The sequence below is a fragment of the Felis catus genome, chromosome A1 (assembly GCF_018350175.1).
Source record: "Felis catus isolate Fca126 chromosome A1, F.catus_Fca126_mat1.0, whole genome shotgun sequence".
NCBI classification, from domain to species: domain Eukaryota; kingdom Metazoa; phylum Chordata; class Mammalia; order Carnivora; family Felidae; genus Felis; species Felis catus.
The window spans coordinates 209,377,844-209,391,239 of NC_058368.1; the positions used below are offsets into that span (position 1 = coordinate 209,377,844).

At 37.9% G+C, this 13,396-nt stretch overlaps 1 protein-coding gene across 16 annotated transcripts in view; it reads left to right on the plus strand.

The window, feature by feature from the left end:
• Positions 1 to 13,396, plus strand: part of CPLANE1 (ciliogenesis and planar polarity effector 1) — a 141,081-nt gene that overhangs the window by 76,746 nt on the left and 50,939 nt on the right. For all 16 annotated transcript variants that reach the window (XM_045038015.1, XM_045038042.1, XM_045038051.1 and 13 more), the window contains 7 exons: positions 1,790 to 1,982; positions 3,261 to 3,554; positions 3,743 to 4,513; positions 5,946 to 6,112; positions 7,430 to 7,562; positions 8,444 to 8,495; positions 12,725 to 12,829. In XM_045038015.1, the coding sequence (XP_044893950.1) occupies positions 1,790 to 1,982; positions 3,261 to 3,554; positions 3,743 to 4,513; positions 5,946 to 6,112; positions 7,430 to 7,562; positions 8,444 to 8,495; positions 12,725 to 12,829 (1,715 nt within the window). The remainder of the gene's footprint in view (positions 1 to 1,789; positions 1,983 to 3,260; positions 3,555 to 3,742; positions 4,514 to 5,945; positions 6,113 to 7,429; positions 7,563 to 8,443; positions 8,496 to 12,724; positions 12,830 to 13,396) is intronic.

Sequence of the window (13,396 nt, forward strand, 5' to 3'; positions counted from 1 at the left end):
CATAAAAGCCATTTATGAAAAGCCCACAGCTAACATCATCCTCAATGGGGAAAAACTGAGAGCTTTTTCCCTGAGATCAGGAACACGACAGGGATGCCCACTCTCACCGCTGTTGTTTAACGTAGTGTTGGAGGTTCTAGCATCAGCAATCAGACAACAAAAGGAAATCAAAGGCATCAAAATTGGCAAAGATGAAGTTAAGCTTTCGCTTTTTGCAGATGAGATGATACTATACATGGAAAACCCAATAGACTCCACCAAAAGTCTGCTAGAACTGATACATGAATTGAGCAAAGTCGCAGGATACAAAGTTAATGTACTGAAATCAGTTGCATTCTTAAACACTAATAATGAAGCAACAGAAAGACAAATAAAGAAACTGATCCAATTCACAATTGCACCAAGAATTATGATTTTCTTAATAACATTGTCTTTTCTCTAGCTTACTTTATTGTAAGAATATAGTATGCAATACATATAACATACAAAGTATGTGTTAATTGACCATTTATGTAATTGGCAGGGTTTCTGGTCAACAGTAGTAGGCTCTTAGTAGTTATGTTTCTAAGGAGTCAAGTTATATGTGGATTTTCAACTGCACAGGGGTTGTTGCTCCTACCCCCTTGTTGAAAGGTTAACTGTAGTGGATACATTACTTAAAGTTGCCTATGTTTATCCTCTAACAGATTTCTAATAGTGTATGAAATGCTTTTAATTCTCTCATAGAACAGATTCATTCAGTTCTTTTAAACTTCTTTTACAGAGACTGCAGTATGTTTTTAGTGCTTAGAAATCTTGCTGAATGGGGTAACATAGTATAGCCTTACTTTAGAAAACTTCGCTGTTACTAGAATTTATCTCTTTGCTACTTTTTGGAAACAAAGGCCAGTAAAGTTGTCTTAAAAAAGCAAGTCAGTCGTAATGCCTGTTTTTCATGAATTTTCCAAGTAAAGTTTTGTTATTGAGCTTATTAGTATTACGTTTGATAAAAGACAAATATTATTGCTGACAGGGAATGAATGTGCACCCAAATAATCTAAATGCAACTTAATATGTTCTTTTCTTTTTAGAGACATGGTCAATTTATTTGGATATAATAGGCCTGCTCCCTTAGTTTATGAAATCAATTTCCTTAGAAAACATTTGAGTACCTGCTGTATTTAAGGAATCATCCCCACATATTTTATTAAAAAAAACGAAAAATTTATTTTGATCTTTAACTTTTATTCCTAAGTAAGCATTTTTTTGTTAGCATTTAATTATAAACTTTGGGATTTGTTTGGAAATGAAATGTTTATAATACTGTCGTTTCACATTTAATGATGATAAAGAGGAGTTTGCTCTACTCATCTTAGAATTAAGCAATTTTTGTAACCCATATTTTCTCTAGTTTTAATTCCATTCTGGATCATTAAATTTAGTGACAAAAAATATTTCTGGTATAGCTAATCAGAATAATTGCACAGGTCTCAAACTCAGATGCATGCAGGGACCAGGAAACTAATAAATGTGTGAACTTTCCTGGATTGTAACACCATAGGGAAGGGACCGTGGCTGACTAGACATTATATCTCCCTTAATAAAACGGCATTCATACGAGTCACTGTGCTGATGACAAATGTGTCTGGTGGCTGAAGAGTACACAGTGATAGGCGTTAGGGTTTAAATTTCCTGAAAACTTCCAGAAAGCCTTAAGGTAGAAAGAAAAGGTGATCAAAATATTCAGATTGTAGACAACTAATTTGTTTTTTTTCTTGATTGTGTTTTTTATTTACACGCTTCCACACAGTGGCCAGATCTCTGCATTTAAAGATCCGTCTTCCTCAGTTCCACCTTTCATATCAAATGGAGTCAGTGTGTCTTCACAAACACCTATGCCAACACCACAGCAGACCCAGAGAAATGAACCCAGGGCTCAATTACCAGATTCTTCAGATTCTGTGAGGCAGATGCTCCAAGATGAAATGTTTAAATTAGTTCAGGTAAGTACATAACCGTATAAATAAGTAAATTGACATGTGTGATACATATGTAAGGGTTTGAAATATGAACAAACTTTTAGAAACTAGAAAGGGACAAGTTGAAATTAAGTTGCAGGGTTTCTCTGCTTGGGCACTCAGTGCTCCTGTATTATTTTTTAATAATTGGAGGGAACCTGTATTTTTTTAACCTGTGGTGTTTCTCTACTGGTGTGTTTCATTAAGTACAAATTCTTCTATTGGGCTTGAAGGACCCACAGCCAGTTTTTACCTTTCCTCTTTTCCCATCATACTCTCACGGGTCCAGTGGTTCCCAGAGTGTGGTCCCTGGATCAGGAGCATCAGCATCACTTAGATGTTAGAAATACAAGTTCTCAGGCCCCCATTCCAGACCTGCTGAAATCAGAAGCTCTGGGATGGGGCTCAGCAAAGAGTGCTTTAAGTCCCCTAGGTGATTCTGAATCATGCTAAAGTTTGAGAACTAACACACTCACCTGTCCTCATTATAGCTGCTATTAATTTCCCTTGCCATTTAAGCCAGTGTTTGTGCTAGTGGTTCCTAGGCTTTTCTGCATCCTGAAATCACCTTGTCATCTTAAAAAATACTAATCCCCAGATAATCTGATTTTATTGCTGTGTGGTGTGGCGTGGCAGTGGGGATTTTTAAATGCTTCTCAGGTGATTCTAATGTGCAGCAGAGTTTATCAACCACTGGTGCATGCCTTTGCCTTTCACCTAGTCAGCCTTTCTATGGAATTCTCCATTCTTCCTCTGTTTGCTAATCTTTGCTTTTTTTTCCTACTGAAAACCTGGTCACAACACACTCATTTTAGGACTTCTTTAATTAAACTCATTTCATCCCATCAGATCACTACTTTATGGTCCCCGGGATGTTTATGTAAACTGCTTTATTCATAGTCCCAAGTCTCATTATGATTTTATATTTCCAGTTGACAGCTTCTTGAAAGCGGGGAGCTATTCTTTTCTTCCTTTAAAAAGAATCTCTTCCAGCTTTGCTTCCTGCTCAGCATTCATGGGTCTGACAGATAGTAAGACAAAAGTATGACTGTTGTGGGAGTGCTTGGGTGTGGCTCAGCCAAGATTCTGTGTCTCCATCTTTTTCTGCCCCTCTCCTGCTCATGCTCTGATTCTATCTCTCAAAAATAAACAAACAAACAAACACTAAAAGTATGACTGTTGTGAAATACTCAGATGATTGTTGTTGATTCTTTGGATTCTTTTCATTATATTTTAAAATGTTTAAATTTTATTTTATTCTAGCTGCAACAGATCAACTTCATGAGCCTAATGCAAATAGTAGGATCATCCTTTGCCAACCTCCCAGATATACATCAACTTCTACAGCAGTCTCAGCCTGTTCGTTTGGTGGGAAGCCAAGTATCAAACCCCACAAGAGGGAGTAGTGATGTTGATGACACCAGTAGAAATTTTAAGGAGAAATCTTTTATTAAGCCACAGTCCATGGGAGAGTATACCAGAGAGCCTGGTGAGAAGAGTCCACACTGCCATAAAGGAATTGTGCAGGATGATCAAAATAGTAATGGAAATGTGCAGGTAATACATTTAAAAATATCATTAAAAATGGTTCTAGTAGCTCAGTTGTTGGCTTTTTGTGATTTGAGCAAATAACTTTTTAGCACTTATTACATTCCACCCCCTTCAAAACACTTTGAACATCATTAACAAAATAAGACGTTTGTAATATGTTCTAAACTTACATAATAGCTTTTTTTCTCTTCTAGAATATACCACATGGGAGTATTCCTTTATGTGAGTCAGAAGGCCCACCTCAGAATACAGGATTAACTCCAGCATCTCAAAGCTTACCAACTCCTGCACTGTCTTCAGCTCCTGCTGGAAGTACTGCCCTCTACCTTTTGTCCCCATCTTCTGCCATTCTGAAGACACCTAGACTAATCCCAGCTGCAAAAACCTTCAGGCCTGGTGATGGTTTTCCTTTGCTTCAGTTTCAGCCTAAGCATGAATTTAAGCCCCTTTCCTTCCATACAGGAAGAGCCCCACAAGTTCCCTTCAGGCCCCCGCCACAGCCCAGAGAGGCTTGGGGATTATCTGATTCCTTCCAGCCTCCATTGCCACGGAAAGCAATGCACATGACTTCAGTGCCCCATCTGAATTTGAGCCAGTGTAATACTGAAGCCACAAAAAAAGCAATGGAGCAGAAGAAATGGGCAGAATCTGTAATTACAGAAATCCCTAAGCGTGTGAACGTGGATCAGTGTGTTGGACATGAAAAGTTGACATCTCAACAGGACTCTTCAGTGTTTATAAAACCAGAAAAACTACTTGATGTTAAGCCAGGGTCCCTTGAAATATGGCCTCAGAATTCCTTCGGACTTCCATTATTGCACCTGCAACTTAAGCCTCCTTATATATTTTCCTCTGCCTCAACAGCATCAGTAACAATTCCCTCAATACCTATGAGAACTGTAGCAGAAGAAAGAAAATACCCAAGGCTTTCATTACTTCATTCATGCCTATCCCCGGAAAATACGGTAATGATTGTGGCAGAGTGATGCAAAAGCAGTCCTGCATTTTTCATACCATAAATCCTATACGTGCAATTATACTACATTCCTTTTTTTTTTTAATTTTTAAATTTTATTTAAATCCAAGTTAACATATAGTGTAGTAATGATTTCAGGAGTAGAATTTAGTGATTCATCACTTACCTGTGACACCCAGTGCTCATCCCAACAAGTGTCCTTAATGCCCCTTGTCCATTTAGCCCATCCCCCCACCCAACACCTCAGTTTGTTCTCTGTATGGAAGAGTCTCTTATGGCTTTCCACATTTCTTTTTTAAAAATAATGCTTCTAAAAATTTTTAAATAAAACTAATGCTTCTGTTATTGGAAATAACATAAAAATCCAGTTTAAAATGGTAATTAGGTATTTTAAAGCTTTTGGATCTGTCTTGTATACCAATACTAGAATTTGTGAGACTTTTTCATAGGTATTTCTTCTGCTCAGACAAGAAATAAGTAAAATAAAATGATCGGTATTCTTGTTCATATGGGTAAAGGTGTGTGTGTGTGTGTGTGTGTGTAGAGAAAGGGAGAGCACACGTACAAGTGTGCAAACATATATTACTTAACATTCCTAGTAATTGTGATATGATTGCCTTCAAATCTGTTACAGTTTAAAATTGTTAAATAGACCCAGGCCTGTAAGTAGTTGTACATAATGGTGTATTTTTAAAGTAGTTTAGAGGTTGAATGTTTATAAACCCACAAAATCCCCTTTAAAGTTGTAAGCTTTAGTTTATGAAATTCAAATTGTTTACGCTCTAATTTTTTAAGTCAGTAGTACTGTCTTAGGAAGGTAATTGAAATTCTCTGGTACACTTTTAATTTTAAGATTTGAAGATAGTACTGGGAAAAGAAATGGTCACTCTTTAGAAGTACTTATCATGCCGCCTTTTTTTCTGAACATATTATGAACAAAAAGGATTAAAGGTATAGAAAAATAGACATTTTGAGGGGGATTTAAAGAAATTTTTTTTTATTAGAACAGTATAATGAACCAAGTTCTATCATCTGACATCAATATTTGTCAACACACTGTTAATCTATCCCATCCATAACCTCTACTTGTCTGTATCCTCCCTGTTCCAAAGAATTTTAAGTCAAATGATAGACATTATGTATTTTATTTATAAGATTTTTAACATAGAATAGAAATTAAGAAGGTGAGGACTTCCAGCTTAGCTTCTGAAGTAGGAGGACCCAGCTGGAATTTCTAGCACTCTAAACTTATTTATTCTTTAAGCTCTAGTTACTCGTTTTACAAGTCCAAATCAATTTGTTATCTTTGACATGTTCTGTCTCTCACATTTTAATTTAAACAAAGGTTTTTCTCAAAAATTTTTAATGTGTTACATAATTGAGGTTTATAACTTTAAATTATTATGCTTTATTTCTTATAGTACAAAAACCCACAACTTATTCCCCTTGAGAACCTCATTGCATTCAAACAAAGCCAAGAGAAACTAGCACCTAATTTATTTGAACAAGGCGATTTTGGACACCTTCGGCTTCTAAAGGTCAAAATAGAACCATCTGAAGCGAGACAAGGAAAGGACAGTAAAAAAAGGCAAGTTTTAAGTGGAATTTTATTTGAGACTGTCACTTATCTGCAAATTTATTATTAGTTGAAAAAATATAGTTAGAAAAGTGAAAGTTATCTGGTTCAACCTCCCAGCCTGTACACAATTGAATATTCTATTTTCATATCAAGTGTCATGCATTTGAACACGTCTTGTGATAAGGAAAATTCCTATATTGTGACAGATAAATACTGTTATTTTTTCCATTTTATTAAGGAATTCCTTACTGGATTTCTTTTTTTTTTTTTTTTAATGTTTTTAACGTTTATTTATTATTGAAAGATAGAGTCAGAGTGTGAGCAGGGGAGGGGCAGAGGGAGAGGGAGACACAGAATCTGAAGCAGGCTCCAGGCTCTGAGCTGTCAGCACAGAGACCGACACGGGGCTCGAACTCACAAACCACGAGATCGTGACCTGAGCTGAAGTCGGAGGCTTAACTGACTGAGCCACCCAGGCGCCCCCTTACTGGATTTCTCAGGCCAGAAGATTCTTTTACATTTTTCTGTAACATTATGAGCAGTTTTATTTTGTAGGATAAACATTTGGCATCTCATGCAATATTCCATGTACTAATACACTGAAGTAATATTGTTATTCATCTTACCATATCCTCCAGATTCTTACATAAGGAGCAGGGGGGGTAAGTGATGTGACTTGTTTCAGGACACTAAGAAACATGCATGTAAAAAAGCAAGGCTGTGACTTCTAATAAAGAACATTTATAATGTTTTATTCATAATGGGTATTCAAAAATCTATTGACTGGTAGGTTATTACTGAGTCCAGAAAATATTTTTAAAATTTCACATTTATCAGACCCTAAAATCTGATACCAGTGCCCTTTTTCCAGAAATAGTTCCTTCCTTCCATCTTTTTCAGGTATTCCCTCTTCAAAGTAAGTCTTCTTCTTGACTTTTTGGGCCTTCTTTCCTCCTTGCTGGGATTTCAAGGTCACTTAAGTGTGCTTAACTTCTTCAAAAGGGTCAGTGGAGGTATCCCATAGGGCTTCTGAGGTCAGCTTAGAGTCTGCAGAAAAGAGAGTTTGAAAATTACCTAAAAGGTATGACTCTGACCTGAGATTCCAGAAAAAGTTCAGTAGTTGAGGAACTAGAAACAGCTTTCGTGTGCCCCTGACATTTGCTTATATTTGCTTGTGTTCTAGCAGAGTATCCTGCTAATTTAATTATATACCATTGAAAATAATTTGTTGACATAATTTTGATAACTGTCTCCCTGTATAGCATGATATAAGTAAAAAACTGATGTTACTAAAATAGTAAAAACATATTTTATGCTATTTAACAGACAAAGACGACGAGCTGAGAAAGAGCTGCAAGAAAAAAGATCAGAGAAGATAAGGAGAAAACCAAGTGTGGCTTTCCAACCAGAGAGTTCCATTGTTAATGATAATGATTCAGAAATAGTTATGAAATCCAAGGTACAGAAAAACTGCTATACATTCTTCCCTGCTTTGCGTGTACACAGAGTTTGGAATGTCTCTGTGGTTTGTCTAGTCTTCTGATTGCCGAAGCTTCTGATTGTGACTAGGAGAATCTTTACATCATTTAAGATGTGAAGCAGATACATAAACCTTGCTGCATCCCTTCATGGAACAGTGGACATACAGTTGCAAATGTGAAAAGCAAGTTGGTGGTAAATCAAAAACTATAGTGTAGAGCATCTGCCGGTGTGACTTTCTTATATTTAATCACTCCTTGCTTTTTTCTCTGATCTCTTAATGCATACCATATATGTTCTTTGGGTTGCTCCTAATACAGTTTAATCTCTTTTAGATGCCTCCAGCATTTCCCACACATACGTTTGTTATGTAACCTATATATTTAAGTCAGATCTTTTCAAACATTCCTTCTAACTTTGATGACTGTTTACTTATTTTTGCAACAAATTAAATAAACATGAACAGTTTTGTTTATAAGGATTTTTTAAAAGCACACTTCACTAAGTCCTCAAGAGCATGTGGGGAGGCACTTAATAAAAATGTTGACTTCCTGAGCAGTTTTGATACGGTGGGTTACTATTTGAGTGTTAAAACTGCTCTGCAGTAGAGAACATTGCAGTTTAGTAACTGCATTAAATTAGTACTGTTCTTTTTTATTGTTTGACTTGTGAGTTTTGTGAACTCCTTTGTAGAGTTACTTTGATAGAGTAAATAAATATTTCTAGGATAGGTTTCAAATCTATACCTAAAAATTCAATAATTCTCTTAGCTATTGAATGTTTGCTTCCCCCCCCCCCCGTTGCCCCCCAAATAATGAATGTCTTTGAGTTACAAGATTGATCATTTGGGGATTCATTTAGGAGCAACAAGAACATGGTTCCCAGCCTTTGGATGATTTTGACATTCCTTTTGGTATGTATAAGCATGATTAATGTAGTATCTCAGTTCAAAGTTAAAATCAGCTTTCTAGAATTATGTGTATAAAAATGAGACCATTATTTTCAGTTTATCTTTGACAAGATTGAGTGTGTGTGTGTGTGTGTGTGTGTGTGTGTGTGTGCGCACGCGCGTGCGTTGTGTTTTGATGTGTTATCCGGTAGAACAGTGGTTGACAAACTATGGCCCACAGGCCAGATCCAGACCATGCCTGTTTTGTAAATCAAGTTTTATTGAAACACAGCCATGCCTATTTATTTACACATTATGACAGATTTTGCACTGCAGCAAGGTTCACTTGTTGCAAGAAGAGCCACATAGAATGCAAAGCCGAAATATTTATTATCTTGCCCTTTACAGAAAAAACTTGCTGATCTCTACCGTATAGCAGTGCAATTAATTAGAATCTCAAATAAGATACTGATATATAAGGCCTAAAAGGAAATTATGGAAGAACATGCCTGTCGAATTCCTCATAGAAAATACATGCACATTAAAGTAAGGAATCAGTTCAGAAAAGAGTACTTGCTTAGAAGATAGTAAATTCTCTTCTTTCTTTAGTTGGTCAGTTTACTTCTTGCCACCAAATGCATGTATTCCCCAGGGCTTTCTCCTTAGTAATTTTCATACACACAAACGGTCACTCTCAGGACTTCAGCTACACTCAAATGATACTCAAAGACACATCTACCCTCCCTCATCTTTCTTTTCTACTTTCACCTTAAACTTAGCATGTCCAAATTTTAAACTGGCATTTTGCCATTAGTGATGTCACCATTCACTTGATTGGTGAAGATTTTTACCTTGAAAGTCACCCTTGGTTTACCCCTCACCTTTGTTGTCCCACTCCTTCACTCAGTCCTTGATGTGGTCCTCCCTCTCTTTGTTGATATCACTGCCCTGCATCAAGCCTCTGCGTGCCTAAACCAAGCAGTTTTTTTTTCCCTAACTGACCTGCTTGCTTAGCTTGCTAATCCATTTAGCATTCTTTCCCACTCACTTGTCTTAAAACCAGTTTCTTTTTCATTCTTAACAGTGGTTTGGGTTTTTTTCTTTTCTTTCTTTCTTTCTTTCTTTCTTTCTTTCTTTCTTTCTTTCTTTCTTTCTTTCTTTTTCTTTCTTTCTTTCTTTCGGCTTTGTGAAGGTAATACTTGTTCACTGAAGAAAATTGAGAAAATACAAATAGGAATAGGAAGAACATTAAAATCTACCCCCCCCAATCTTCCATACATTGTTAAAAAGTTTATTTATTTATTTTGAGAGAGAGAAAAAGAGAGAGAGGGGGAGAGACAGAGAGACAGGATCCCAAGCAGGTTCCACACCATCAGTACAGAGCCCCATATGGGACCTGAGTCCACAAACTGAGATCATGACCTGAGCTGAAGTCAGACACTTAACCGACTGAGCCACCCAGGTGCCTGTCTCATAATTTTTCTGTTTAGAGATAGCCAGTGTTAATATTCCCCCAGGGTTTATTTTTTGAATGCCCTTACTCATATATATCTGTAATTACATATATACATATGTATACATTTTATTTATATATATTTTTATATTAGATATTCTACAATGTCATTTTAAGTTTATTTATTTTGAGAGAGAGTAAGCGCACGCAAGCAGGGGAAGAGCAGAAAGAGAGGAGAGAGAGAATCCAAATAGGCTCCGTGCTGTCAACAAAGAAACCGACATGGGGCTTGATCTCACGAACTGTGAGATCACGACCTGAGCCAAAATCAAGAGTTAGATGCTTAACCTACCGAACCACCCAGGCTCCCCTCTACAATGCCATTTTTAATGGCATAGTATTCCCATGGATGTGTGTTGTGTGTATTTCAAAGAACAATAATTCTCTACTTCTCTGACACCAGCTGGTGTCCTATAATTCACATCAAGTCTGACAATAACCCAGAGTTAACACAGATGTCACAGATTAGTGGCTCAGTCCCAAAAGACTGACCAATTCAAGCTATCAGCTACAAACAGGTCCCTATACACCTGCATTTTTGTCCAGGCAACTACAAATTCAGGTATTGCCATGACTCACCCTCCAAGTTTACTAATTTGCTACAGTGATTCAGGAACTTAGAGAAATGCTTTACTTAAGGATTACAGTTTTATTATAAAGGATACAATTCAGGAATAGCCAAATGGAAGAGATGCATAAAGGAAGGTATGGGGACTGAAGGCACAGAGCTTCCATATCCTCCCTGGATATACCACTCTTCCAGCACATCCCCTTGCTCATCAATCCAAAGCCCCCTTAGCCTCATTGTTTCAGGATTTTTATTGAAGTTTCATTGTAAAGGCATGATTGATTACATCATTAACCATTGGTGATTGAACTACATCTCCAGCTGCTCTCCCCTCCGCAGAGGTAGGGGTGCGGTGGGGTTGATTATAGTTCTAACCCTCTAACCATGTGCTTCGGCCCTTTAGTGACCAGCACCTATCCTGAAGCTATCTAGGGGCCTAACAAGAGTCACTTCATTAGCATAAACTCAGATATAATGACAGACACTCCTATTACTCAAGAAATTCCAAAGACTTAAGGAACTTCATGCTTAGAACCAAGGATGAAGACTGTGTGTGTGTGTGTGTGTGTGTGTGTGTGTGTGTGTGTGTGTGTATTAAGTGGGCTCCGCACCTAGCACGGAGCCCAATGTGGGGCTTGAACTCATGACCCTGAGATCAAGACCTGAGCTGATATCAAGAGTCAGGACGCTTAACCAACTGAGCCACCCAGGTGCCCCTATATGTATGTTTATTATACTACCATGTGCCATAATTGATAATCTCTTATTCTTTTTTTTCTTAATTTTTTTTTAATGTTTATTTTTGAGAGACAGAGAGAGAGTGTGAGCAGGGGAGGGGCAGAGAAAGAGGGAGAGACACAGAATCTGAAGCACACTCCAGGCTCCAAGCTATCAGCACAGAACCTGACCTGGGGCTCGAACTTACAGGCTATGAGATATGACCTGAGCTGAAGTCGGTGGCTTAACTGACTGAGCCACCCAGACACACTGATAATCTCTTATTCTACTTTGTCTTCCTGGATGATCTCCCAGGAAAATCCACATCTAAACCCAAACTCCCATAATAGAGTTTGGATTTTGATTCTGCTTGCTGCTGAACTTCTCCACTTAGGTGGAAATTAACTCAAGTGCAGCATCTACAGTTTCAACTTGTTATCCCTCACCACCAACTGGTTTGTTCTCCTAATTCTCCATCTTCATTTGTGTCACTACCAACTCAACCCCAAAACATTGGCTATCTGAATTCCGTCTTCCCTTGCCTTCTCATCCAGTCAATGAGCAGGTCTTCCCTATTTTATTTCCTTCTTTTTAAGTTTATTTTTATTTATTTTGAGAGAGAGACAGAGAGAGAGCAAGCAGGGGAGGGGCAGAAAGAGAGGGAGACAGAATCCCAAGCTGACCGCACAGAGCCCGATTTGGGGCTCGAATATACAAACTGTGAGATCATGACCTGAGCTGCAGTCAAGAGTTGGATGCTTAACTGACTGAGCCACCCAGGTGCCCCTTTACCTCCTTTGTAATTTGTAAATGTGTCCTCTGGCCCCCACTCCTCACCATTGCTAGAGGTTCTTATTTGAACTATTGCAGTGCCTTCATCTATCTGATTGTCTTCACTTTTATCCACTCCAATCTACGGTCCACACACTGGCTGGGGTGGTTTTTCTAGAAAATCAATCTGACCATATCATTTTCTTGCATAACATTTTCTACTAGATCCTCATCAGCCAGAAGAACATCCAGGTTTCTAGACTAGACATACAGAATCCTCCACAGTTTTGGTTTTGAATTCACTGAGCTGCCTTTGAGAGTTAACGTAGGCACCACCTCATTCAAAACGTCCATATTAGGGGCGCCTCAGTGGCTCAGTCAGTTAAGCTTCAGACTTTGGCTCAGGTCATGATCTCTCAGTTCATGAGTTTGAGCCCCACGTTGGGCTCTGTGGTGACAGCTCAGAGCCTGGAGCCTGCTTCGAATTCTGTGTGTCTCTCTCTGCCCCTCCTTCCCCACTCATGCTCTGTCTCTCAAAAATAAATAAACATTAAAAATTTTTTTTGAAAAGTCAATTTTGATAACATCTGGGCACCTCATACCTCACCTCCTTTGAGTTAGGTTCTCTGCTTTTGGATATGTTGGCTTCTCAATGATTGCTTTCAATGTTTTGTTATGTTTAAGAAATGCTACAAAATGATATTAAAACTTCAGCTGGATTGCATTTCATGGCCTGTGTAAGAAAGAAAGCTGTAGAATGTCAGGATGCAAGTACAAATACAGACCCAGGTAAAATGCTATTTTACTTTAATTTTTAAAATTCATATATTTTTTGCAACATTGCATATGTCTAGATTTTTTTCTTCAAAACAATGATTTAAAGTGAATTTTAAGTGATGTGATAGTAGTTACTCATCCCAGGTTCTTGTCTTCAACCCTGGTGTATACTTTACAAATTTTAAACTTAAAAAAAATATTTTAATGTTTATTCTTGAGAGAGAGAGAGAGAGAGAGAGAGAGAGAGAGACAGAGCATGAGCAGGGGAGGGGCAGAGCAAGAGACGGGCACAGAATCTGAAGCAGGCTCCAGGCTTTGAGCTGTCAGCACAGAGCCCGACGCAGGGCTCAACTCATGAAACTGTGAGATCATGACCTGAGCTGAAGTCAGATGCTTAACCGACTGAGCTGCCCAGGCGCCCTGACAAATTTTAAACTTTCAAATTTCACTTGAATTTATGGTAACTTAAGTAATACACAATAGAAATTTTTGTTCAAAATACCGTGGACTACATCCTAAATCAGTAGAGACAATGTTTTGAATTTGGGTTCTCTACGCCATTAATTGCCTTCACTGGGA